The 27,804-nt window shown below is 48.7% G+C and overlaps 1 protein-coding gene across 1 annotated transcript in view; it reads right to left on the reverse strand.

Moving 5' to 3' along the window:
• Positions 1-27,250, reverse strand: part of LOC137621659 (spliceosome-associated protein CWC27 homolog) — a 118,042-nt gene extending 90,792 nt beyond the window's left edge. The window contains exons 1-2 of the mRNA XM_068352146.1: positions 27,105-27,250; positions 3,722-3,931 (exon numbers count right to left, since the gene is read on the reverse strand). Of these exons, the coding sequence (XP_068208247.1) occupies positions 3,722-3,931; positions 27,105-27,146 (252 nt within the window). The 5' untranslated portion in view covers positions 27,147-27,250. The remainder of the gene's footprint in view (positions 1-3,721; positions 3,932-27,104) is intronic.
• Between the last annotated feature and the right edge of the window lie 554 nt (positions 27,251-27,804).

Below are 27,804 nucleotides of genomic sequence, written 5' to 3' on the forward strand. Positions count from 1 at the left end.
GGAGAGGTCAATGACCAGTCTCCTATCCCAAGTTGACTTCTTCACAAAGAAAAGACAACTGTAAAAGCCTGGAGAACCGTATGATACAATTTCTAGAGCATTTTTCTTTACCAACTATTTTATCTCTGCCTCCACAGAGCTTTGGGGGTCCAGGATGATAACTCCAAAAGGTTACTTGTGTAAGTGAGAGGAGGATGAGTCGATGAATAAGAGGCAGTATCCATCCAGGAGTACTTTTATTTTCCATTTATCGGCTCCATGGTACTGCCCCATCAACCAACAGCTTGTCAGACATCTCCCCAATTGTGGCAGCTGCAGGATGGGACTGCTGGTCTCAATGTCCCCTTCCCCTTTCTTCCTCCACATACCCATCTAGGACTGGAAAAAATGGGGCAGAAAGGGCGGAGTGTTGTCTACCTCTTTCATAGACACAAAAATGACTGGAAGTGCTGACCTGGCCCCAGACAATGCAGGAGTCTTTTTTTAGAGGTCCCTGATTGACAGATGAGGGAGTCCAGGGTTGTCTTACTTCACTCCTCTATTGTTATGTTGACGTCCTTCTGCAGGAAAAGAGCTACAGTCTCCAATACCAGTGCATTCCTGGAAGTAAGTGCCTCATCTTGTTCTACATGCCTAGCAAAGAAGAAGGCCATAGCATCTTTCTTCTTCAGGATACAATTCATTCACTGGTTAGCAGACTGATGCACTGTAAAAAAAAAATAGCTAGTACAGTACAGTACCTTTATAGGAATATCATTTGTATAGTACAGTACTGTATTATAATTTATTATTTATTTTTTTCTGTGTAGGTGCTAATTTACCCTGTTTGTTTTTTCATAAATGATTCTTTGTTTCAGGCTAGCACAGTGCCCTACCCCGAGTATGGCATAGGATGAAAATTTTTATATCCATGAAAGAAGAAATTGGTGTTCAAAAGAGTAAGGAGTTTGCCAGCTGTGTCATAATCATTGCGATTTTTGCCAAAGTCTTCTTAGTTAGTGCTAGTGACAAGATCTTGTAGTTTGTTGTCTATTAGATATCAAAGACTAAATAATGAATTAAGGGTTTAAAGTTGCTAGTGACATCCTGTCATCATAACACCAGAGCCCAATTGGACAGTTGAAGAAACCCCTCCAACAGACAAGAAAATAAAATCAAAGCTGAAGATCCCCACCAGCAGTCATCTGACAAGCCATCAAAAGAAAATGAAGGTTGATGGTATACTGTCCTTTTAACTTTATTTCATGTGAGAACAGTTTAAAAAAAGGGATACAAAAAGGGTAGATATAATTTTGGTGTGTTGTGGACAGGATTATATTGTACCAATTTTGACTTCTTTTCTGGGGTTTGTAATAATCAGTAATTCAAGTTAGCATTAAACCATCCTGTTTTGGGACCAATATATATGGTCATGGAGGCCAGAGAGCAAGCATATACAAAGACTAGTTGGTGACGTTGCCAAGTAACATTCGTGACAATTATGTAAAATGTGCTTGCGCAGTGATGACGTTAAACCCACTTGAATATGTGACTTGAAGACTAGCTTAGAAAAGTTGGGTTACTGTCAATTTGAGCTGGTGTACTTTTATTGTGGGATGGAGTAGTTCATTAACAATATAATTGGTATAATATAAAAAATTGTGATTACTTGGATTTGTGTACATTAGATAGTATCCTGAAGTTTTGCCAAATTGTAGTACATACATATACCAAGGCACTTCCCCCAATTTTGGGGGGGTAGCCGACATCAACAATGAAACAAAACAAAAAAGGGGACCTCTACTCTCTACGTTCCTCCAGCCTGACAAGGGACTCAACCGAGTTCAGCTGGTACTGCTAGGGTGCCACAGCCCACCCTCCCACATTATCCACCACAGATGAAGCTTCATAATGGTGAATCCCCTACTGCTGCCAAATGAGTTGGTACCTTTTCTTATCATAACAAGACATTAGTTTTGTCTTAAAAATTTTCATATAAAAATAAATATTCTTTTCTATAATTTTTACATTTCTTTGTCACCCCTTACATAACATGACTGTTTCCTTAGCCCATCATTTTTTTTTTTTCATACAGTAACTTAAAATTTTGAAAAAAATGAAACAAAACAATCTTAACTGAGTTGCCACACTGGCTTAAATAAAATACTGTATCCTAAGAAAGCTCCGCTTTGACTACAAAACTGGAGATGATGTGTACTGTACTAAGTAACTGTGATCTCGGGTGTACAGGCCTGTCGGCCTTTCTACCGTATATTGTACTGTATTGTATTAAGCTTACAGTTGGGTCCCCTTGTCCAGAACCACAACAAGGGGTGGTGCCTAGTGCCCATTTAACTTTGACTTCTTTTTGCCCAGATCTCTGGGGCAATCCACAGCCTTTTTATGTAGTGCGGCTAGAGTGTGGTCGGCATCCTGAAAACAAGCAGTTTACGTGCTACGTTTTCTTACAGCCTGCAAACCACCACAGTGCCAAGAAGGTGACAGCCTTGGCGCTCAACAGAATCAAGTCCGTTTACTTTCTCTTCATCTTGGAGTTTGTAAAATCCTGAGTTGTAGTTAAGTACGCTATCACTCCTGACTAAAGGTCGATCCATGGTGTCGCTTGGGGGCTAGCCATGGACGCAAACTCAAGTACTGAAAATGTTGTGCCCTTGTTCACGAATCTCTCCACTGGGATTCTTGCTGTCAGCGTAGTCACTGCCAGGTCAATCAGTAGAGGAGAGGGGTCTGCATTCTCAAGTACATAGAAGTGTCGCTGTCAAGAGATTGGGGGAGGCAAGAGCTTATTCGATTGGCTCTAGTGTAGTGAATTCTAAGCACAATACTAAGGATATCACAAATTTTTTCAAGTAAAGTACTGTAATTTGTATTTCTCCTCACTACTGTATACTGTACAAACCTGAATTCTTTAATAGGAGTATGATTTCAGAAAACCAACTGTTAATATATATAACAAGGTGTCAGTAGTTGATAGCAGGTGGTGGGAATCACCCCCCCCCCCCCCACCAAACTAATAAGTCACTTTAACCTTCACCTACAAATTGCGGGGCAGTTAAGGCGGGAAATGTAACTCAAAGGATTCAGGTTTATACAGTTAGGAATAGGAAAAATGGCCTTATTTACATAAATTTGAAAGTACCATCTAACCAAAGCAGTCAAATTTTATATCTATAGCGTAATGAGTCATTTCAGGAATGTCTTGAAACAGGCAGAAATAATCCCTCTTGATCAGTTTTTATTAAAAGGGTCCTCAAGTGAATTACAGTTAGTGCCAGAAAAAAGGCAAAGAAAGGAAAGAACCCCAGAAGGGAATTTAACTATTTTTATGGGACACTAACACCCCTAATCACCATCTTCCCCTCAAACCATCCATACTCCTTACAACTGGTAAAGTGAAGTTCAATGCTCGTATTTTCTATTAATCATAACTGTTTTTGTTTTTTATATGCTTTTACGAACTGTACTGTAATTTAATTAAAGCTTGTGTAAAATAGGCCAATTATAGGAGCACCCTTGAGTGGGGAACTAATTATCCTCATTCATTCCTATCAGGAAAATTAATTCGGTGTTAAAACATTTTGGAATAAATTACGTTCGATCTCTGAGGTACCACTTACAGCTGGAAATGCATACATTTCTGTAAGAAATCCTTAAAAAAATATCATGAAATCAATGAAACTATCCAGCAAATTAACAGCCATATTCCAAAATTAAAACATACCCTAAAAGGCTTGCCATAGACCGACTCTCCTCCTTCTCCCGTACCAGTTGGATCGCCTCCCTGGACAATAAATCCAGGGACAACTCTGTGAAATATTGTTCCATTGTAGTATCCTTCTAAACATAGCTGGACAAAATTCTGACATGCCTTGGGAGCTTCTCGAGACCATAATTCAATGTCAAAATCCCCAGCACTCGTAACGATAAGGACCTGTAAAATAAAAAAAAATTAATAAGTGGCATAAATTACCTATCTGATAAAAAGTTTTATTCCTGTAAAAATCGGAATAGAAAAACAACAAAATCTAAATGTACAGTAATGAGTATTTTTCCTGGCTATACAAACCCGAGTCAATTAAACAACAACAGAGATGTGTCTACAGTGGCAATGGAACAGTCACTGAATCTTTAACGAGATACTGATGGTTAACGACAGGTGGTGTGAGAGGGAAGCCATGTCAACCCTTCCATTACACAATACTGTATTCCAATTTTGCCCTTAGACCTGGGACTGAGATGAGTGGTTGTGGCGGCAAATTTAATTTTATAAGTAATTTCCATTTTTCCTAGCTATAGATGCCTGAGTCCTTTAAAAGGAGTGAGATTTCAGCAAAACTGTAACAGCCGTTAAAATTTAACAAGGTAGTTATAACTACCTGTCAGCCAGCAAGACTTGAACTTTTGACCTTTAGGCCCGAAGCTTGCAGGGTGGATGAGACAGGAAGTGCAACTTAAAGGACTCAGGTTGTTATTTGTTTCTACACAAATACAACCATCATCCTATCGACAGGAGACTCCTCCTTAGGAGGAAGCAAGGTGCTATGAGCCAAATTGCCTGTAGTGGCTAGTTCAACACTCCACGGAATTTCCAGACCATATGGTCCTGTGCAGGAGCAGAGGTTATGACTCCTGCCAGCCTCCTAGCATAAAGATGCTCCCGACATTAAGCGAGGCCTGTAGAAAGAATAAATAGTATTTAGTCACAGGAGATCTTATATATTAATGTGGGGTGTATGTCCGAATGCATCATAAATATTGTAAGAAATGGATATGAATACATTCTATCCATCCCCTCCTCGATTGGGAGGATACAGGAGATACTTACTAATAGATCCTACTGTAAAGAAAGATTGCTCCGTCATGAAGCTCAACTGCATCTGATGGCCGGTCCAGCTCATAGCGACCAAGACTGCTGCATCCCTAAGAGAGACTTAACCGAAACCACTACCTTAGATGAGATGTATCTTGTCTCATGAGGAAGCTGTGATGGTATCATAACCTGTTGAGTAGCCACCACAAAACCAAGGGTAAAGGTGCTAAAAAGTTGTGGGTAAACTCTTGCAAGTAGTAATAGGTAAAAGATGACTGGTATTAGCAGACTCTGGTCTTAATACTTGAGCTACTGACAGGTTCCTCCTGAGTGCTAAAATGGATCTGATATCCTTAACTTGGCAAGCCCCTGCCTGAATAGGATCTCCAACTCCTCTGGTTGAGGTAAAGACACAACTAATGAAAGCTAGAAAAAACAGTGTTCTCGGATATCTTTTCCTTTATCCTACCGGTGCTGAGCAAAGTCTTTGGAACTCAGGAGTGAAGCACTGAGTCCTCTTAAGATAGCACTGTAGAGATTCCGTACGACAGAGAAGACAGTTGCTCTGATAGATATGGAGGATTCGAACCAGATATCATGGACATCTGGGTATTAGCTACTAGTTATTCTTTCGGACTAACTAGTGGCATATTAGATGCCAAAAGCTCGCCAACTCACTTTGCTAAGGATATAGTTAGCCAAAAGTCCGACTAGAGAGTCAGAATTTTCCCTGAAGCTCATCTCAAAGGCTTGGATGGGGTACACATAAGAGACTTAAGAATAGGGGTCATATCCCAACTGGGGGCCTGATGTTCAAGGGTGGGCAGAACTACTTGAAGTTGCTCACGAGCTTAGACAAAAGGTATTTCCTAAATGTTAGAGTAGACTTAATATCCCTGATTTCAAGCATTCGAAACAGGATGATTCCAGAACCTCATTGGATCAGTATGGCTGAAGGTAAAAGAGTCCAGAGAAGCAATGTTCCTGGATATCTATCATTACCCTTTCTGGGCGGGGATGAGTCTTTGATGTTCTACAAGGGGACCTAAGATCTCTAACAAGCGACAGCCTGTCCTCCTAGGACAGTCATTCTGTACATTATCAATATGAAATTAGAGTTGAGCTTAACTAGAAGCTGGCTCTTCCTCATGAACTCTGGACATGGGAAAGGAAGGCCTCCCTTCCTTGAGCATGACCTATGACATCCAACATGTCATGCAGTATTCTCATTGTAATGCCTATTGTAAGGCTCATGAGTGGTCTAGGGTTTAGCTCTTATCTCATGGTTGGTCAAGGGTATAAGAAGGTCTGCTTGAGAGATCTAAGGATTTGAGTGACATCCCTAAAGGGGCATCGGTTCCTGGTGTGGAAAGGCCATTTCAAGCTACTCCAGAGGACAGAAGACCAAGCTCTTCAGTTTGAGATCTAGTTAAAGGTTGTGTGACAAACTTTTTGGCAAAGAAGATGAAGTGAACCACAATTCATTGCAGAGGCTCTGCCCAGCAAAAAAAAAAAAATCCCTCAGCAGGAGAAGGGTAGTTCTAATGACACATAAAGGAGTATAAGCAGAACCGGATGCCACCTGGATTGTGGCACTCAGGAACTATCAATGTAACCCGAAACTGAAATTGTCCGCACATTGAGATTGCTAAGCCAGGCAAGTATGCAGAGAGGCTAAGGTATCTTAAGAATCTGGCTTGTGGAAGGAAACCCAAATTCTGCTGACTTCATTGGAATGGGAGAGCAGCATACTTGAAATTGCTCTAGATATGACAAATTCGGAGATAATTTGTATTTTTCCTAAACATACAAACCTTAGCTATTTACATAGTGTTTACTTTCGGCGTAGCTGAAATTGACGAGCCATTAGATTTTAACGAGGGTTTACTACCCCTGCGCTAGTTAGCAGGGGTAGGGGGAGGGGTAGCTTGCTACCCCTCCCCCTCACACACCGGTGAAATGTCTCACTTCACTTAGAGGTAGGACTTGACTTGGGGACAGGGCTGGCGGGCAAATATGTGTAAATAGCTAAGGTTTGTATGGTTAGGAAAAATACAAATTATCTCCGAATTTGTCATTTGTTCCGTAACCGAAATACAAACCACGCTATTTACATAGGGTGACTTACCCCTTAGGAAGGGTGGAAAGACCCCAGCCATACTGGCTTTGACTTACCCGGGGACTCAGAATCCGAGTGAGTCGCACTCGAGAAAAGGAGTCCCTGCACCTCACAAGTTCCTTGCTCCGCAATGAAACGTGTGGCCTACATAAGCTTATGTGTGACGGAAGAAAGTGTGACCCGTCCTAGGCAGTTGACCTGGAGTTCTAGAAGGAACTCTGGGTTAGGACGTTCCCAATACCACCTCGTCAGGGTATGGGGGACGCGACAGTATTGTCTCAATACTTGGAACACAAGGAAGCATGGTTTACCTGCAGAGGTTTGAGGTCAGCTATGCAGAGACCAGGATGCTGCTTTCCCAAGTAGAGGGGAGGATGAAGAAAGAAGTAAGGGCCAGACATACTTCTTCCGTTCATGCAGTCTAAAACCTGGTAACAATGCCCTCAACCTTCTGCTACCTGTCCAAAAAGGAGCCTGAGGTTAGACCAGCTGTTGTGTAGCCACCACAGAGTGATAGAAACGTATCGATACCCCTGTGGGTCACATCCTGCAGGAAGTGGGCTGCGAAGGTCACTAGACGCTTCCAGACTCCAGCTTGTAGCACTTGCGTCACAGCGTACATGTAGTTCTCCTTGAAGGCGAGGGACGTTGCGATGTATCCGACATCGTGCTGTAGGGCGACGTGACGGGGGAGGGTCTGGATTCAGGTGGAGATGAATGCCCTTGAGTCCGAGCTGAAAAGGCATACTGGTGACTCTCCCCTGCGTCCTTCCTGTGCTCCCAAACCGGGCTTGCACGTAAGGACAAACTGCAGCTGTTCTCAAAGATAACCCCTCGGTTCCTTTACTGGCAAGAAGGAGAAGGTCTGGGTCATCTGATACAGAACGGAGACTCGAAATCTTGAAGGAGTCGAACCGAAGGTCCGGGACTCCAAGATTCTGAGTCTAGAAAACAACTCAGGAGCGAACCTGAATGTTACCTCCCCTTATCCTCTTGAAAGGGCGGAGTCGTACGAGACCATGAAGATTGCTTACACACTGGCCGAGACCAGAGCGACCAGGAGCACCGTCTTCCAAGACGGACGATGATCAGAGGCCTGACGTAATGGTTCGTAAGAAGATCTCTTAAGGGACTTAAGAGTCCGAACCATGCTCCATGGAGGAGGTCTCACTCCGACTGGGGGCAGGTACGTTCGTAGCTTCGCATGAGTCGAAGAAAGATCCAGCGGGAAGGAAAAAGTCTATTCCTTTCAGCCTGAAGGCCAGGGAAAGGCTGAGCGATAGGATTCACTGCCGAGAGCGGAAACGAGTTTCCTTCCGCCGATAAACAATAACTCCGTTATTGATGGAGGAGAGGCCTCAAGGGAAGAGGTACCTCTCCCACGACACCAACCACAGAAGACTCTCCACTTCGCCTGGTAGACCCCTGCGGATGACTATCGCAGGTGACGCGACCTCCGCTCCGCGACTGTTGCGGGTTGTCTCTTCGTGAGGAGGCGGCGTAGTGTCTCCAGGCGTTAAGCCGAAGCGATGCTACGGCTTGTGAAAGATGTTGTAGTGTGGTTGTTTGCGTAGCCTGTGTCATGGAAGAAGCTCTCCCGGGAGTTCCGTCAGGGGATGCAGAAGGTCCGGAAACCGTTCTGCGTATAGTCGCAGCGGAGCTCTCAGGGCCATCGAAAGATTGACAGACAACCTGGTCTCGTTGAGACCCCTTCTCAACAGACAACAATGGTGGGAAGACATAGGCGTCGATGCTGTCCCACCGTCACCGGAAAGCATCTTGCCAAAGAGTCTTGGGGTCTGAGACTGGGGGGAAGTACAGCGGCAGCTTGAAGCTCCAGGCTGTCGTGATCAGGTCCCCCAGGCCAGGACTTGCTGGTCACTAGAGGCCAAAGACCCCCAGGTACTCTCTATCTGTGAGGCTCTGCTCAGATTGTCGGAGAGAACATTCCTCTTCCCGGAATGAGCGAGCCGATAGTGGTATTGAGTGGACTTCGGATCATCTCAGTATCTCTACTGCAAGATGTGAAAGTATGAAAATGTACCTCCCTGCTAGTTGGAATACGCCAGTACCATGGAGTTGTCGCACACGGAGCGACTCGGCAGGATCTGTAGGATCTGTAGAAGGGCCAGACTACGGCCCCTAAGCCTACCTGACCATAGACCTGAACCGGAACATGGCCCCTCCCCACCCCCTTTTCTTTCACAAGTCCGAGAACAGCATTAAATGCGGGGAAAGGACGAGAAGATCCACTCCCATGCAAGAGGTTCCATAGGTCAACACCCATTGCAGGTCTAATCATTCCGCTGGTCCCATAGGGGCCAGAAAGTCCGGTTAATCGTTGCTTTGATTCTACCGGAACTTGGGCCGCCTAACAGGGAACTTATCCTGAGGAGACCGTTCGGAACTTAGACGGGTCAATGAGGTAAGGAGACCCAGGAAACGTTCCAAGATAAGGCTGAAAGCTCTCCTTGACTGAGAAAAGGTTCTGCGACTCTCCTCAGCCTTGCCACAGTCAACTGAAGGGAAGGCTTGGAGAAGGAGTCAATATCATGGCTAGATATTCCAGATGTTGAGGCAGAAGTAGAGAAGGCTCCTAGCGAATTACCATGATCCCTCACTCTTAGTAAAGTCCCGGTGTTGAAGAAGGTCGAACCCGAGACTACCGGAGTTGGCCAAACCTCCAAAAAGCGAAGGAGGCGGAAGCCTGCTCCTGAGCGGCCATGAAGAAAGCAGGGAGAGTTCTCTGGTGAAAAACCTGAGATGCTGCGGCGGGATCGCCACACCGCATCTGAAGCAGGAACATCTGTAGTCTAGGCTGAATTCCAAGTGCTTCCTCGAAGATGGATGGAATGGAACCCGGAAGTACCCGTCCTTCCGATCCCGGGCATAAGGAGTCTTGCGGTCTCGTTACCAGTCTGATCGACTCTGCTGTTCCACGCTGGACGAAGTTTGTTCAACAAACTTGATCAGAGCTGAGAGGTCGACGACGGAACTCCCGTCTCAGATGCTTTCCTACAAGAAAGGATCGACTGAAGAAGCCGGGAGGGAAGCCGTCAAGGATCCTATGGAGGACCTTCTCCTAAAGCATGGCTCCCTCTGCCCAACGGACAAACCTCTTGCCGACCCCATGGCATAGAGGCTCAGCGACACTGGATTCGCTGACAGTGAAGGAGAGATGTTAGGAGCGAGGCGCGATATCCTTGGCTGATCACGGAGATCGTGCAGGAGGCGGCATCGGGAAGCTATTATCCGGACGAGTAACCTTAGGCATCCCCCCAGCGTGAGACCTGCAAGGGGGGTTCCCAATCCTAGAGTTGGTGAACTCTGCCGCTCCCTCTAGGATTATGCCTCCCCGGGAGAACCTCCAGTCCTACCTGTCCCTGACAGGAGGGGACTGCTATTGTACCCCTTGTCTTAGCTGCCGTAGACGGTTCCGATAACCTAGGCTGACGAGGCTGAATGAAGAGGCGTCGGAGGCTTGCAGGGTCTGGAAGTAAGCGCCTTGGAGGAGTGAAAACGGAATTCGACTTCCTCCGCACAACAGCTGTCCATTTCTCTGTCCTTGGGCTCAAACAAGCTCTTCCCAAAGATGGAAGAGTGTCTGAGCTTGTCGACATCCATGGATGGGACTCCCAAGGATGGAATAGTGTCTGAGCTTGTCGACATCCACGGATGGGACTCCCGAGAGGAAGCTCTCGGTCACTGCGTCTAGATGCTCCAACATCGAGTTTGCCCGCAAGTTCGAAACTTGGCGACGGAAAGCAAAAGTGCTTGAGCCCGAGAGAAGGAAAGTACCGATGATATTCCTGGAGCTTCCTTGTACAAAACCTCGGGTCGCAACCGGGGAGGGAAAGGCCTGGTAAGCCCCTTCCACGAAATGGTGAAGAGGAAGGGCTAAACCAGTCACCCCCTGCCCAACGGAGAAATCTCGAAAGAAACAACTCCCTGGCAAGACCTTTCCAGGGAATGGTGAGGAGGAAGGGCTAACCCAGGTTCTGGAAAGAAGAATGTTGCTCAGACCTCCCTGAAGATTCTTCCTGTTCTTGCACGTGCCATGCTCTGCGTTTAGGGGGTGAAGACCGTGTTCTGGAAATACGCGCTCCAGAAGACTCACCAGGTTGCCCGTGTTGCGAAACCCCGACGGGAATCGCGGTCGCAATCGCCCTGGCGCTCGCACGATGGTAAATCAATGGTTCGCGCGTAGGCGAACGTGGAAGCGCGCACGCAGGCGCGTGGGCGCGCAGACGAAAGTGCGCGAGGGAGCGCAGAAGGAGGGCAAGTGTGGTTGGAAAGGCGAGAGCTGGCGGTCGGAATCCGATAGTGAGCAGGCGAGCAATGACGCCTAGGCGAGACAGCGCGTTGGCGAGCAATGGCTTATTGGCAGGAATCTCGCTGGCTCTCGCGCGATGGAACACCGTTGGTTCGCGCGCGGGCGATCATGGGTGCGCATGCGCGCGGGCGCGCATGCGCGTGGGCGCTCAGGCACGTGGGCGTGCGGTCGAGCGGGCGCGCGGTCGCAAGGGCGAAGAATCGCGCGGGCGCGTAGGAGATCGCTGGCGCGTAAGAGACTAGAGAAGGTTGACGGCGAGAAGGCAACAGGAAAACTTCTTGCCTGCGCCCAGGTCTGATAGATCGTGGGCGAGAGGGCGAATGTTAGCGCGCATCGCGATAATCAGAAGGCGCGCAGGTGCATCAGGAAGGAGCGCGCTGATGCGATCTGTCAAGCAGGCGATCCTGGGCATTCAGAAACACCGTTGGCGCCCATTGGTGCGTAGCAGAAAAGGGCGCGCAGATGTGCGCTGGCGAGCAGGAAGAAGATCTACGGCGAGACTCAGCTACCGGAGATCGTGGTCCACAGCAGGCGAGCGCTAGAGCACTACTGTGCGCGGGCGCGCAAGAGATTGTGGGCGCGCAGGAAAAAACCTGGCACTTAAGGGACTTACCCACACCGTGGAATAAGCCCCTTAGACCCGAAGGTACCGGTGCCCGTTGTAAACGGGGTGTGTTGGCGCCCACTGCGCATCTGCGTCCAGGAACGGAGGTGAAGACTAGAAGGTCTAGTAGAAGAAGCAGCAACGGTCGGTACTCGTCGAGGAGGGTCCTCTGCGGAGAACGTCGAACAAAGATGAAGACGACCTCGGACAGGTGCAACACCCTCCGACCTCCGAAGAGGAGTCTCTGAACGTGACCTCCCCCGAGGGGAAGAGTCACTTGCAGGAGAGACCGTAGGCATCAGCTGTCCCCAAAGGGAAACTGAGCCCTCAGCAACAACAGCAGGAGTCCTCCTCCGAAGAGGAGTCTCTGTGGTGAACTCCCCCCCCCAGGGGAGAACCACTCGCAGGAGAGACCGTAGGCTCAACTGCCCCCTGAAGGAGACAGAGGCTTCAGCAACAACAGCAGACGGAGGCCTCCGAAGAGGTGTCTCTGTGGTGCACTCCCCCTCGGGGGAGAAGCACTCGCGGGAGAGACCGTAGGGCTCAGCTGCCCCCCGAAGGGGATTGAGCCTTCAGCAACAACAGCAGACGGAGTCCTCCGAAGAGGAGTCTCTGTGGTGATTTCCCCCCCGGGGGAGAAGCACTCACAGGAGAGACCGTAGGGCTCGGAAGCCCCCCGAAGAGAACTGAGCCTTCAGCAACATCAGCAACAACAGCAGAAGAGTCCTCCGAAGAGGAGTCTCTATGAGTGTCCTCCCTCGCGAACGAAGGAGGAACACTTCGTAGAAGAGACGGGTCAGCCAGTGACCTAAAAAGAGCAACCCTCCGAAGAGGGGCTCCTGCAGTTGCTCAGCCCCTTGAGCGTAACTGCAGGTGCGACCGCTCAGCACCAAGCATAGTCGCACGAAATAAAGGCAAGATGAGTTCCCCCCGAAGGGAAAAAAAACTCAAGCCTGGACGGGAAAACTTTCCTCGGAAGGGAAGTTACCCACCCAAGGAGGCGAGCCTCCTGAGTCTTCTAAAATGAACTGGAGAGCTGTCAGTCGTCACGGGAGCACTTCCAGGAGAAGGAGACATGCCCCTGACGAAGATCTATAGGGGAGGCAGCAACAAGACAGCTCGCTTCGTTGTCACATTACAGAAACGAAACTAGAACGTTAACTGTGAAAAATAAAAAAAAAAAATAAAAATCATTAGTTAACATTCATTCCCCCGGGAGGACTCCGAAGAGGAATCCCGAGGGAAAAGAACACAAGAATTACACAACGGGCACGTGCCCTCAAAACCACTTACACTCACGGAAGGAGAGTTGTAACAAACACAGAATTATAACAATTATAATTATGTAATTATGTAATTTAAATATGAATGTTCACTAAATAAAGAACGAAAACCCCGAAAGGAATCGTTCTACAAAAGCTGAAAAGTCAACAAATACAATTATATTCATAAACTAATTGAGACAAAATGTACGGCATAGCAACCCCACCCACACGGGAAGGAAGCTACTCAGACGTAGTAAAGGTAAAACGTAGTAAAGGTAAAACGTAGTAAAGGGTGAACGACCTTAGAGAGAGAGAGAGACCGTGGTCAAACTCGATCGCGACCCATGAAATTACACCGTGGTGGACTAACTGCCGAGGGCTCCACGGAGATATCGTACACTACACACACAAGCACAAACTCTGAAAAGGAAACTTACTGATTTCTATACTCAAATATATACATAAACACGAAAATATGTTTACAGTACATATATATTGAGATAAGAAAAGTAAGTGATTAAGTAAAGACAAAACAAATAATGGCTGCCAAGCGAGGACAAAGACAGGTGTGACCGTACATCGTCCGAGCCAAAAGTGAAGTGAGACATTCACCGGTGTGTGAGGGGGGGAGGGGTAGCAAGCTACCCCTCCCCTACCGCTGCTAACTAGCGCGGGGGTAGTAAACCCTCGTTAAAATCTAATGGCTCGTCAATTTCAGCTACGCCGAAAGTAAACCCTATGTAAATAGCGTGGTTTGTATTTCGGTTACGGAACAACTGAAGTTTTGAATAAACTGGGAGGCAAAACAGGTCCTTTGAAGGTAACATAAGGAAAGTAAAAAGCCTTTGTACTATGCATAAAAGTAATGAGTCACTGATCCTACTTTGTACACATGGTGATTAAGTGTTTTTGGCAGAACACTGCGCTAGATGGAATGGATTTTGTGCACAACTCTATCACACTGTCAGCAGCCCATGTGCATATCGCCTCAATATCAAAATGTTTGTTAAACAGAATCCCTTTGCCTATGGACATAAAGATAGCTAAACTATTGTTTGGACTCTCAGTAAGTTGAAAGCAAATGTTTTACTTCCATGAGGTATTTCTGTACTCCAAGTGTCACCACTATCCTTCAATTTGTCTGATAAAGGCAGGATCCCTGGGAATGGGGATCGAGTTGAACTCCCTTGGAGATAAAATCAGCCACTTCTGTAACCCTACTGTAAAAGAGAAGAAAGAGAAGTTGATGGCTGCTTTCCAGTGATGCTTTTAGCAATCCTAAGCAATTACTGGTGTGAGAACCTGGTAGACCAAGATCACCATGACAAGGAAAATTACTGAGGACATCGTTATCGCCTAGGAAACTCGCCAGTTGGTCTGCAAATGGAACAAGGCAATCAAATGTCAGTCCTATGTTGGGAGGATCCTTGCTGACAGTCGTGCGCGCACAATGTGGCATCTCAGTGCTTGTACGAGTGTTAGGATCAGATAGAGAAGTCACTTGTTGTAATCCCTAATGAGCAACCTAATTTGCAATTCTGGGAAAACTCAGTTGCAAATTGGACCTTAAGCAGTATCAAGACGTAGAGAGATTTCAAGCAATGCTATCACCAAAGCGTTCCGAGGTAAAAAATTAATGATGATGATGGATATCCCTATCCAAAAGGGACGTGAGACAATTCACCGGTGTGTGTGTGTGGGGGGGGGGGTAGCAAGCTACCCCTTCCCCTACCCCCTAGCTAACTAGCGCGGGGGTAGTTAACCCTCGTTAAAAATCTATTGGCTCGTCATTTTCAGCTACGCCGAAAGTAAACCCTATGTAAATAGCGTGGTTTGTATTTCGGTTATGGAACAAAGGCTCTTTCCAAGGATGGAAGAGTGTCTGAGCTTGCAGACATCCACGGCTGGGACCTTCGCATGGAACCTCTCGGTCACCGCATCACGACGCTTCAAGATCGAGTTTGCCCGCAAGTTCGAAACTTGGTGAGCTAGAAACTCGATGGTGCGTGTGCCCGAGAGAAGGTAAGTCTCCATGGCCTTCCTGGTACTCTCCTTGGACAAGTCCTTGAATTGCAACAGGATGCCCAGAGACCCCAGCTAGACATCCAGCCACGAAGTGGCCTGCATGGCACACTTTGCGACTTTTTCCTGCCTCAAGATCTCTGTAGCCGAGAATGTCACCTGCCGGGCGGAGAGTTTCTCAAGAGAAATTCCCCTGGAAAGCTCTTCCACAGAATGGTGGAGAGGAAGAGCTAAACAAGACTCCCCCATGATCTCAAAGTACCTCCTCTGTTGTATACGAGGAGGTGGGAGGAGTTTGTTATCGGCAGAGGAACGGCTGGAGGAGGCGAGTTCGGAGAGCTGGCTCTCAACCTTGTCTCTGGCACCCTTCACCCACTGGGACCAGGGCAGAGCCGCACTGGCCTTCGGAGGCTTCTGAGTGCCGTAGACTTGGTCCAGAACCATATCCTTGCCTTCGCGAGGGGCGGTCTCCAGGTCCTCGAATCTGTCGAGTTGCCTCATCAGATTCAGGACCTGCCAGAAGGCATGCTCCGACTCATGCAGCTCTCCTCCTTGTGGGCTGGCAGCAGTCTCCTGTCCCCAGCTGCTTTACACGTGGACGTTCTCCTGAGGTCTTGCTGGCTCTGGTCGAATCAGGGATGAAGACTTTGGGACGGTCTTCGAGTCCTTGGGCTCCCTCCTAGGAGAGATACAGGACTCCAGTAAAAAAGTCTGAGGGCTCCTCTCTGCTCCCACACGAGACGATTCTCCTACACGAGGTGGGGTTCCTCCCATTGGTGCCGTGGGAGAATGTCTCACCTCGCTGGACTCTCCTGAGGACGGAAAGACTTCGTCCACAGGAGAAGGAGAAAACGTCTGAGAGGGGGAAGGGGCCTTCCTGACGGACTTCTTGGGAGCCAGTTTAACCCTAGGAGAAGTCACCACGAAGTCCACTCCTCTCCTTCTCTTCAGCTGAGACGAGGCTGCCGTTGGTTTGAGGCCTAGATCAGCGAGGGCCGGCTTAACAGCCTGGACAACCGCTTTGATCAGAGACCCAAACCAAGGCTGACGGCTGACAGCCACAGCGTCAGCGACTCCCGCTGGAGGGAAGGGGATCGGGCGATCCTTAGGAGTAGACACCACAGGGCCTGCCTGAAAAGGAGAAGAGTGTTACCTAGACCTCTCTGAAGATTCTTCCTCCTCCTGCAAGTGCGCTGCTCTGCGCTTACGGAGTGGAGATCGTGAAGACGATGATCTGGAAGTACGTGCTCCAGAGGACTCGCAAGGTTGCCCGTGCTGCGAAACCCGGCAGGAATCGAGGTCGGGATCGCGCTGGTGCTCTCGCGATAGTAAAATCGCGGGTTCGCGCGCGGGCGAACGTTGGCGCACATGAGCGCGGAGATGAAAGCGCGGGTGTGTGTGGGCGAGTGGGCGCGCGGGCGAGTGAGCGTGCGGGCGAGTGAGCGCGCGGGCGAGTGAGCGCGCAGGTGAGAGTGCGCGCGGTTGTAAGGGTGAGCGCTGGCGGCCGGGAGAACGACAACGCGCAGGGGAGCGATGGCGCGTTGGCGAGCGATGGCGCGTTGGCGAGCGATGGCGCGTTGGCGAGCGATGGCACGTTGGCGAGCGATGGTGCGTAGGCCGAGAAGGCGACCGACTGCGCACAGGCGAATTAGCGCGTGGGCGCGTAGGAGACCTTTGGCGATCTGAAGTATGGGCGCGCGGGCGCGTTGGAGAGCGCTTGCGCGCAGGCGCGTAGTGGCGCAGTCAGGAGATATCAGCTGGGACGCAGGACCAGCAGGTGTAGTGGCGCACAAAGGCGAACGCTCGCGGGCTTGCACAGGAGACTTCTTGTGGGCGCGCGGGCGCGCAGAGACTCATACCAGTATAGAAGTGCGCACAGGTGAAGGCTGCCGCGTGGGCGAGGTCTGCGGGCGCGCAGGAGATCGACGGCGCGGGGGCAAAGGAATAATCTCCTTGCCTGCGCCCAGATACGGAGATCGTGGGCGAGCGGGCGAACATTGGCGCGCATCAGGATCAGGACGCGCAGATGTGCGCTGGCGAGTAGGCGATCGTGGGCGCGCAAGGCGTGCAGCAGGAACAGGGCGCGCAGATGTGCTCTGGCGAGCAGGAGAGAGCTGGTGGACAGGAGATCCATGACGAGCAGGGGAGCACAGACGCGCAGGAGAACGTGGGCGGGCAGGTAAAACATGACAAATTCGGAGATAATTTGTATTTTTCCTAACCATGCAAACCTTAGTTATTTACATTGGGGTTTACTTTCGGCGTAGCTGAAATTGACGAGCCAATAGATTTTAACGAGGGTTAACTACCCCCGCGCTAGTTAGCGGGGGTAGGGGAAGGGGTAGCTTGCTACCCCTCCCCCCCAAACACACAGGTGATTTGTCTCACTTCACTTAGAGGTAGGACTTGACTTGGGGGACAGGGCTGGCGTGCAAATATGTGTAAATAGCTAAGGTTTGTATGGTTAGGAAAAATACAAGTTATCTCCGAATTTGTCATTTGTTCCGTAACCGAAATACAAACCACGCTATTTACATTGGGTGACTTACCCCTTAGGAAGGGTGGAAAGTCCTTACTGGCTTTGGCTTACCCGGGGACTCCGACTCCGAGTGAGTAGCACTCGAAAAAAAGGAGTCCCTGCAGCTCACAAGTTCCTTGCTCCGCAAGGAACGTGTGGCCTACATAAGTTGTGTGTGGAGGAAAGAGTGTGACTCGTCCTAGGAAGTTGACCCTGAGTCCTTTAGATAGGAATCTAGGCTAGGACGTTCCCAATACCTCCTCGTTAGGGTATGGGGGATGCGACAGTATTGAGCTTAATACTAGGAACACAAGGGAGCATGGTTTACCTGCAGAGGTTGAGGTCAGCTATGCGGAGACCAGGATGCTGCTTTCCCCAAGAGAGGGGAGGATGAAGAAAGAAGTAAGGGCCAGACATACTCTTTCATTCACGCAGACTAAAACCGGGTAAACAACGCCCTCAACCTACTGCTACTTGTCCAATAAGGAGCCTGAGGTTAGACCAGCTGTTGTGCAGCCACCACGAGGCCGATAGAAAAAGTATCGAGGCTCTTGTGGGTCACGTCCTGCAGGTAGTGGGCTGTGAAGGTCGTTTGACGCTTCCAGACCCCAGCTTGAAGCACCTGCGTCACAGAAAAGTTTCTCTTGAAGGCCAGGGACGTAGCGATGCCCCTGACGTCGTGTTTCCTAGGGCGACGTGGCGGAGGAGGGTCTGGATTCAAGGCGTGGAGGATGACCCTTCGAATCCAAGCCGAGATGGTGTTCTTGGTGACCCTCCTCTTCGTCCTGCCTGTGCAAACAAACAATGCTTAAACGCGAGGACGAACTGCAGCTGTCCTCTTCAAGTAACGCCTCAGACTCCTCACTGGGCATAATAGCAGATGGTCTGGGTCGCTTGTTACAGAACGGAGACTCGTGACCCTGAAAGAATCGAACCGTGGGTCCGGCACTCCGGGGTTCTGAGTCTTGGCAACAAACTCAGGGACGAACCTGAACGTTACCTCCCCCCATCCCCTTGAATGGGCCATGTCGTACGAGAGACCATGAAGTTCACTAACTCGTTTGGCAGAGGCTAACGCGAGTAGGAAAGCCGTCTTCCAAGTCAGGTGGTGATCAGAGGCCTAGCGTAATGGTTCGAATGGAGGTCTCTTAAGAGCCCTGAGAACCCGAACCACGTTCCATGGAGGTCTCACTTCCGACTGAGGGCAGGTAAGCTCATAGCTACGTATGAGTAAAGAGAGTTCTAGTGAGGAAGAAATGTCCACTCCTTCAGCCTAAAAGCCAGGCTTAAGGCTGAGCGATAGCCTTTCACCGCTGAGACCGAAAGGCGCATTTCCTCCCGCAAATAAACGACGAACTCCGCTATTGCTGGAATAGTGGCATCGAGGGGAGAGATACTCCTCCCACGACACCAACCACAGAAGACTCTCCACTTTGCCTGGTAGACTCCCGCAGAGGACTTTCGCAGGTGCCGAGACATTCTCTCCGCAACTTGTTGCGAAAAGCCTCTCTCCGTGAGGAGACGCTGGATAGTCTCCAGGCGTGAAGCCAAAGCGAGGCTACGGCTTTGTGGAAGATGTTGCAGTGTGGCTGTCTGAGTAGCTCGTGTCGTGGGGGAAGCTCCCTCGGGAGCTCCGCCAGGAGCTGCAGAAGGTCCGGGAACCATTCCGTGTGATGCCATAGTGGAGCTATCAGAGTCATAGACAGGTTGACCGATAGTCTGGTCCTGTTGAGCACCCTTCTCATCAGACAGAACGGTGGGAAGGCGTACACGTCGATGTTGTCCCACCATTGTTGGAAAGCATCTTGCCAGAGAGCCTTGGGGTCCGGGACTGGGGAGCAGTACAGGGGCAGCTTGAAATTCAAGGCTGTCGCGAACAGATCCACCATTGGGGAACCCCACAAAGTCAGGACTTTGTTGGCTATCTGAGGATCCAAAGACCACTCGGTACTCACTATCTGCGAAGCCCTGCTCAGACTGTCGGCGAGCACATTCCCCTTGCCATGAATGAAGCGAGCTGATAGTGTTATCGAGTGGACTTCGGACCACCCCAGAATCTCTACTGCAAGATGGGATAGCTGTTGTGAAAAGGTACCTCCCTGCTTGTTGATATAAGCCACTACCGTGGTGTTGTCGCTCATCACTACCACGGAGTGGCCCGCCAGGGTCCGTTGGAACTGTTGAAGAGCCAGATACACGGCCTTCATTTCTAGCAGGTTGATGTGTAGGTACTTTTCTGATTCTGACCAAAGCCCTGAGACCCTCTGGTTCAGAATGTTGGACCCCCCCCCTTCTTTTGACGCGTCCGAAAACAGTGTCAAATCCGGGGGAAGGACGAGAAGATCCACTCCCTTTCGAAGGTTTCCGCCGCTCAGCCACCACCGCAAGTCCGCCTGTTCCATGGGTCCTATAGGGACCAGAGAGTCCAGGGAATCGGAGTCCTGACTCCACCGGGACTTGAGCCGCCATTGCAGGGATCTCATCCTGAGACGGCCGTTCGGGACAAGACGGGCCAGGGAGGCTAGGTGACCTAAAAGACGTAACCATGATTGGGCTGGAAGCTCTTCCCGCCTGAGAAAGGGCTCTGCCACCCTCCTCAGCCTTGCTATCTTGTCGTCTGATGGAAAGGCTTTGTGGGGATTGGTGTCTAATAACATGCCTAGATAAACCAGTCGCTGGGACGGCTGCAGAGAGGACTTCTAGAGATTTACCATGATCCGCAGATTTTGGCAAAGTCCCAGAAGCCTGTCTCGGTGTTGAAGAAGAGTCGACTCCGAGTCTGCCAGGATCAGCCAGTCGTCCAGATATCGGAGGAGACGGATGCCGTTCCTGTGCGCCCATGACGAAATAAGGGTGAACACTCTGGTGAACACCTGAGGTGCTGTGGAGAGACCGAAGCACAGTACCTTGAACTGGTAGAGCTTGCGGTCTAGGCTGAATCTTAAGTACTTCCTGGAAGACGGATGGATTGGGATCTGGTCCAGTGTGCACATGAAGTCTTGTGGTCTCACGGCAAGTCTGACCATGTCCGCTGTCTCCATGCTGAACAAAGTTTGCTTGACAAACTTGTTCAGAGCTGAGAGATCGATGACGGGTCTCCAGCCTCCAGACGCTTTCTTTACAAGAAAGAGTCGACTGAAGAAGCCTGGGGAGCCGTCGACGACCTCTTGGAGAGCATCCTTCTTGAGCATGGTCTCAACTTCCGCCCGAAGGGCCAGCCCCTTTGCCGATCCCATGGCATAGGAACTCAACGACACTGGATTAGCTGTCAGGGGAGGTTGAGCTGTTGTGAATGGGACACGATAACCTTGGCCGATCCCAGAGACCGTCCAAGAATCGGCCCCATGTTGCTGCCACCTGTGCACGCAACTTTGTAGGCATCCCCCACAGGTGGACACGCGGGGGGACTGCCACTCCTAGCGTTTACGGCCATGGCAGCTCCCTCTAGGAGTTTTGCCTCCCCTGGAGGACTTACCACCCCTCTTGTCCTTGACAGGAAAGGGCTGAGGCTTAGACACCTTCGTCTTAGCTGCCGGAGCCTGCTTCGGTGTTCTGCGAGGCTACTGTTGATGTTGTTGCGGAGCTGGAAGCTTGTAGGGCCAAGATGTGAGGGCCCTTTGGAGGAGCGAATCCTGGTTCGACTTCCTCCACCTCTCAGCTGTGCGTTCCACGTCCTTGGGCTCAAACAAGCTTCCTCCAAGGATGGAGGAGTGTCTGAGCCTGCAGACATCCATGGCGGGGACCTTCGGATGGAACTTATCGGTCACCGCATCACGACGCTTCAAGATCGAGTTGGCCCACAGGTTGGTAACCTGGTGGGCCAGGAACTCGATGGAGCGAGTGCCCGAGAGGAGGAAGGTCTCCAGGGCCTTCCTATTGCTCTCCTTAGACAAGTCCTCGGAGCGCAATAGGATGCCAAGAGAACCCAGCCAGACGTCCAGCCACGAAGTGGCCTGCACAGCACACTTCGCGACCTTCTCCTGGCTCAGGATCTCCAAAGCCGAGAATGTCACCTGCCGGGAGGAGAGCTTCTCAAGCGGGGTTCCCCTTGTGAGCTCTTCCACCGAGTGGTGGAGCGGAAGAGCTAGGCTGGACTCCCCCATGATCTCAAAGTACCTCCTCTGCTGTAAACGAGGAGGTGGGAGGAGCCCCTGATGTCGTGTGGTGCAGCACATGGGCCCCCCCACCCTTTTTTTTTGAAGCGTCTGAGAACAGCATCAAATCCGGGGGGAGGACCAGAAGGTCCACTCCCTTTCGTAGGTTCTTGTCTGTCACCCAACACTGGAGGTCTGTCAGTTCCGCTGATCCCATGGGAATCCGGATGTCCAGGGAATCACGAGTTTGATTCCACCGGGACTTCAGTTGCCACTGGAGGGATCTCATCCTGAGGCGACCATTGGGAACTAGACGGGCTAGCGATGAAAGGTGATCGAGGAGACGTAACCACGTTTGGGCTGGAAGTTCTTCTAGTCTGAGAAAGGGTCTTGCGACATTTTTCAGCTTTGTTATCCTGTCGTCTGATGGGAATGCTTTGTGGAGATTGGTATCAATGATCATGCCTAAGTATACCAGTCTTGGTGTAGGAAGCAGAGAAGACTTCTCGAGATTTACCATGATCCCCAGATCCTGGCAAAGTCTCAGATGTTTGTTTTGGTGTTGAAGAAGGGTTGATACCGAGTCTGCTAGGATTAGCCAGTCGTCCAGATAACGGAGGAGACGGATGCCAATCCTGTGTGCCAAGATGACACTAGGGAAAATACTCTGGTGAAAACTTGGGGTGCTGTGGAAAGACCAAAGCACAGCACCTTGAACTGGTACTTTCTGTTGCCTAGGCTGAATCTTAAGTACTTCCTTGAAGACGGATGGACTATGATCTGGAAGTACACGTCCTTTAGGTCCAGTGTACACATGAAGCCCTAAGGTCTTACTGCTAGTCTGACCGTGTCTGCCGCCTCCATGCTGAATGAAGTTTGTTGACAAACTTGTTCAGGGCTGAGAGGTCGATGACTGGTCTGCAGCCTCCAGACCCCTTTCTTACAAGAAAGAGTCAACTGAAGAAGCCTGAGGACCTCTTGGAGAGTGCCCTTCTTCAACAAGGTCTCGAATTCTGCCCGAAGAGCCTGCCCCCTTGCTGATCCCATGGCAAGGGAGTCTATTGACACTGGATTCCTGGTCAGGGGAGGTAGAGATGTTATGAACGGGACGCGATATCCTAGACGGATCACGGAGATTGTCCAGGAATCGGCCCCGAGTTACTTCCACCTGTCTGAGCAACTTTGTAGGCATCCCCCCACTGGTGGAAACGCAGGGGGAGTGCCTATCCTAGCGTTTGCGGCCTCGGCTGCTCCCTCTAGGATTCTTTCCTCCCCTAGAGGACTTTTTGCCTTCCCTGTCCTTGACAGGAAAGGGCTTATTAGACACCACTGTCTTCGCTGCTGGTTTCGTCGTTACAGTCTTGGTTGGACGGGACTGCTGAGGTGCTGGAGGTTTATAGGGCTTAGCCCTATGGAGGAGGGAGTCTTGATGAGACTTCCTCCACCTCTCAGCAGCAAGTTCCATGTCCTTATGCTCAAACAGATGGGCCCCCTCTAGGGAGGAATGTCTGAGCCTATTTATCTCGATGCTTGGGACCTGTTGGTGAAACCTCTCAGACATTGCATCTCGACGTTTCAAGATAGTGTATGTCCACAAGTTTGAAACTTGGTGGGCAAGAAACTCGATTGTGCGAGTGCCTGAGAGTAAAAAGGACTCCATTACCTTCCTGGTACGGTCCTTGGAAATCCTCGAATCGTATCGGGATACCTAAGGTCCCTAACGAGATGTCCAGCCACGAAGTAGCTTGCATCGCATACTTAGTGACCTTTACCTGGTTAAGGACTTTGGCCGCCGAGAAGGAAACCTGCCGGCTGGAGTCTCTCTCAAGAAGAACTCCTCTGGTTAGCTCTTCCAGAGAATGGTGAAGCGGAAGAGCTGAACTGGGTTCCTCCAGGATCTCAAAGGACCTCCTTTGCTGTACGCGAGGAGGTGGGAGGAGCTTGTTCGTAGAGCCGGCACGGTTGGAGGAGGCAAACTCGGAGAGCTGTTGGGAGATCTTGTCCCTGGTATTCTTCAACCCTTGAGACCAGGGCAGGGCTGCACTGGTCTTTGAGGGTTTCTGATTGCCGAAGATGCGGTCTAAGACAGTGACTTTGGCCCCGTCTCGAGGGGGTATCTCTGGATCGGAAAACCCATTGAGAACCCTCATTAGAGTCAGAACCTGCCAGAATGCATGATCTGATTCTCGTTAGTCTCCTCCTGAGGTTGGACTCGCACCAAAGTCTCCTTCTATCAAGAGGTCTTCTTGGGGTGAGTCGCGGACATTCCTTGAGGGGCTGGCGGCCTCTGTTCTAGCCCTGGTGGAGGACTTTGGCAGAGTCTTGGAGTCTTTGGACTCCTTCCGAGGAAGGAGGTAAGACTCCAACATCAAAGGACTGAGTGTCATGTCCTTCCTCGTCTCAGATTGAGGGGAACTCTCCGCGTGAAGGGAGGTTTCCTCCAATGGTACGATGGAAGAGTGTCTCTCCTCACGCAATTCCCTTGGTGACGGATGGTCTTCAACCGACAGGGAGGGAGAGTAACCCTGGGGAGAAACTGGAGGGACTAGCCTTGATGGTCTGCATGGAGTCAGCTTCTCCCTCGGGGAAGTGACCGGGTCGGAAACTCCTCTTTTCCTCTTCAAAGAGGTAGAGGAAGCAATGATTTCGTATCTTGAGTCCAGAGCTATAGGTAGCTCTGAAGAGCGGTCGGACAGGACGAGCTTGAATGCCTGTGTTACAGCTCTGACTAAGGCACTGAACCAAGGCTGCTAACTGACTGATGCACTGTTAGACAGATCCCCTGAAGGGAACCTTGAACTTAGTTCCCCCCCCCCCCCCAAAAGGATGTTCATGAACGGGGGAAACTAAGTCGGCAGCAACCGCTGGAGAGTCTGGAGGGGCAGAGGAGTTGGATGATGCCACATGAGACACCTCTGACACAGTAACGTCGATAAGGGTAAGGGATCTACCTTTGACGGCAACGATGATTGCTTAACAAAAGCACCCATGCGGATGAACTGTAGCAAAGCTTTCGTGGAAGACGGACCCATAAGCCCCAAGGAAGACCAAATCTGTAAAAGAGGGGTTAGTGACAAGGCATCAGCCGGGGGGAGAGGTGAGGCTGCTTCGCTAGGGGAAGCAACATCATCTCTCCAGAACTGGGGTTGGCCGACATTAACTTGGTCTATGCTACTACTCGACGGTCTCTCGTAAGAGACCAAATGAGTAGGAGCTTCGGAGCAGGGTCGGGAGATGGAAGAAGAGGCCTTGGGGTTTTCTTTCTTCAAAGGAACCTTCGAAGAAGAAATATCCCGCTTGGACTTCTTCCGTCGCCGCGCAAACCTCTCCCACTGGGAGGAAGACCATTCCCTACTCTCATTACACTTATTTATGCTATCACACCAATGACCTCTGCATAAAGGACAAATGGTGTGAGGATCAGTCTCCACCGCTGACATAAATGTCCCACAAGGGCGGCCGGAGAGTCCAGGGCAGGTGCGCATGTCCGCAGAATTCAACTTCACACACACACACTAAGAGAAAAATGAAAAGCAAAAGTCATTAATGGCTGCCAATATTCAGCGAGGATGAAGAGCGGAAAACGTTCATTCACCATCCGAGCCGAAAGCAAAGTGAGCTCAATCACAGGTGTGTGAGGGGGGGCAGTAGCAAGCTACCCTACCCTACCCCCGCTAACTAGCGGTATGGGTAGTTAACCTTCGTTAAAATTAATGGCTCGTCGTTTCAGCTACGCCGAAAGTAATACCCCTATTAAATAGTGTGGTTTGTATTTCAGTTACGGAACAAACGTACGTTTTCTTCGAAAATTACACATTTTCACTCCAAATAAAAACTTAATTATCTAATTAATAACAATCAATAGGGGTTAGCATATGCAGCTTAGCATGTACCGCTTGCCAGTACATAGGAGCTTGATGTTTTTCTTTTTCCGCGAGCAAAGCGGGCGCACGGCAGAGCAAAAACCATTAGATTTCCAAAAAATATCCCCATTTTCAGATGGTCTAACAGGTTTTCAATTTATTTGCTGGTGAAATGGTCAAATCCAATAAAAGCACATTATTCAATACTGGAAAAACTATTTTTTCTGTTCAAAATGTTGTTCCGTGTGTAACTATAATTTTACCCATCGATCTATTTATATCATATCACCTTCCATTTACTGAACAGCTGGAATACATTCAATTCACAGAGGTATTTAAGTGATATAGTGTCATAAGGCATATTAGAGGAGAGGCGAGTATCAAATGGGGTAGGGGGGAACAAAAAATCAGTAAGGAGTACCTAGGTTAGGTTAGATGGGTGTCACTAAGTCAGAACACATTCCTCATTTTCTCTCGCCCCGTTTTACCCTACCCAATAACCCAAAGTTTACCATGACAATAAAAAAAAAGTTTTTTTTCACTATGTTCTCCCTGCATAATTGTTTTATATATGGGGAAACTCTTACATGAGAAGTTTGAACCAGGAAATATAGTCAGAGATGTATAATACCCGATATATCCAGTCGGAAAAGTAAATGGTTAATGTATTTTGCAAGAAATTAAATTATCTTTAACAAACCAAGTAATTTCAACCACATTGTATTTTTTTGACCTAGGAAAGGCTAAAATATCAAGTATACTGTAGCCTACATTATGCCTAGCGTCGGCCTCGTCATATGTGCATAATTATTATTATTATTGTTACTAGCCAAACTACAGCCCTAGTTGGAAAAGCAAGATGCTATAAGCCCAAGGGCTCCAACAGGGAAAAGTAGCCCAATGAGGATAGGAAATAACGAAATATATAAATACTGAGAACAAATTAACAATAAATCATTCTAAATGGGGGTAACAACGAAAAATAGATATGTCAAATATAAACTATAAAAAGACTTGTCAGCCTGTTCAACATAAAAACATTTGCTGTAACTTTGAACTTTTGAAGTTCTACTGATTCAACTACCCGATTAGGAAGATCATTCCACAAATTGGTCACTGCTGGAATAAAACTTTTAGAATACTGTGTAGTATTGAGCCTCATGATGGAGAAGGCCTGGCTATTAGAATTAACTACATGCCTAGTATTACGAACATGAGGGAACTGTCTGGAAAGATCTGAATGTTAAGGATGGTCAGAATTATGAAAAATCTTATGCAACATGCATATTGAACTAAATGAATGACGGTGCCAAATGTTAATATCTAGATCAGGAATAAGGAATTTAATAGACCGTAAGTTTCTGTCCAACAAATAAAGATGAGAATCAGCAGCTGAAGACAAGACAGGAGAACAATACTCAAAACAAGTTATTAGCTGTTCTCTGCATGTCATGATTTAAAATCGTATGAGCTCACCTTGCCTTCTGTACCCGGTTCTTGAATGTATATACTACTCATGATTGCAAATCTTAATGATTAGGGGTGGTCTTTTTGACATTTGTATGTGTATTGTTGTTGTCCAGTCCGGTAATATGAATTATTGTATTGGGTCCTTGCCTTCGTAACGGCCCACCGAGTGGTTTTTCTCTGTCTAGGTTTCCCATTTTTACAATGTTGTTTTTAAGTTCGTTTAACATTTCTTATAAGGCTTTTCACAAATTTAAATGATATTTATACATATAAATGTGTTTTCCTCATTATCTATTTCAAATAGTGGAAGGCTTTCTGTATATCTGTATTTTGCATCAGCATTTTCACATAATTTTCTTCATCTACTATACAGATCTACTACGTACTCTAAAAAGTAGCACCGAATCATGCTCGTTTCCATAAATATCTTTTTTTTTTCATTTATATATAGTTTCAATCCATAGTAAAGTTTTAAAGCCCTTTTCTTTTTTTATCTTATCCTCCCATATTGTTGAGTCCAATTTATTTTGTTACTTTCTTTAGATCTTTTACGTTGTGGAGGCCCTGAATATTTAAGTTCAAGAAAATATTGTTCGATTGTTTTTTACCCATTTAACGTTTTCCAACATATCAGTCAATGTTTCTTTTACCAAAGCAGTTCCGCTGTCTTTCGTGATTTATTTTACATGGTTAAGATTTGTTTTTA

The sequence above is a fragment of the Palaemon carinicauda genome, chromosome 28, assembly GCF_036898095.1.
Source record: "Palaemon carinicauda isolate YSFRI2023 chromosome 28, ASM3689809v2, whole genome shotgun sequence".
NCBI lineage: Eukaryota > Metazoa > Arthropoda > Malacostraca > Decapoda > Palaemonidae > Palaemon > Palaemon carinicauda.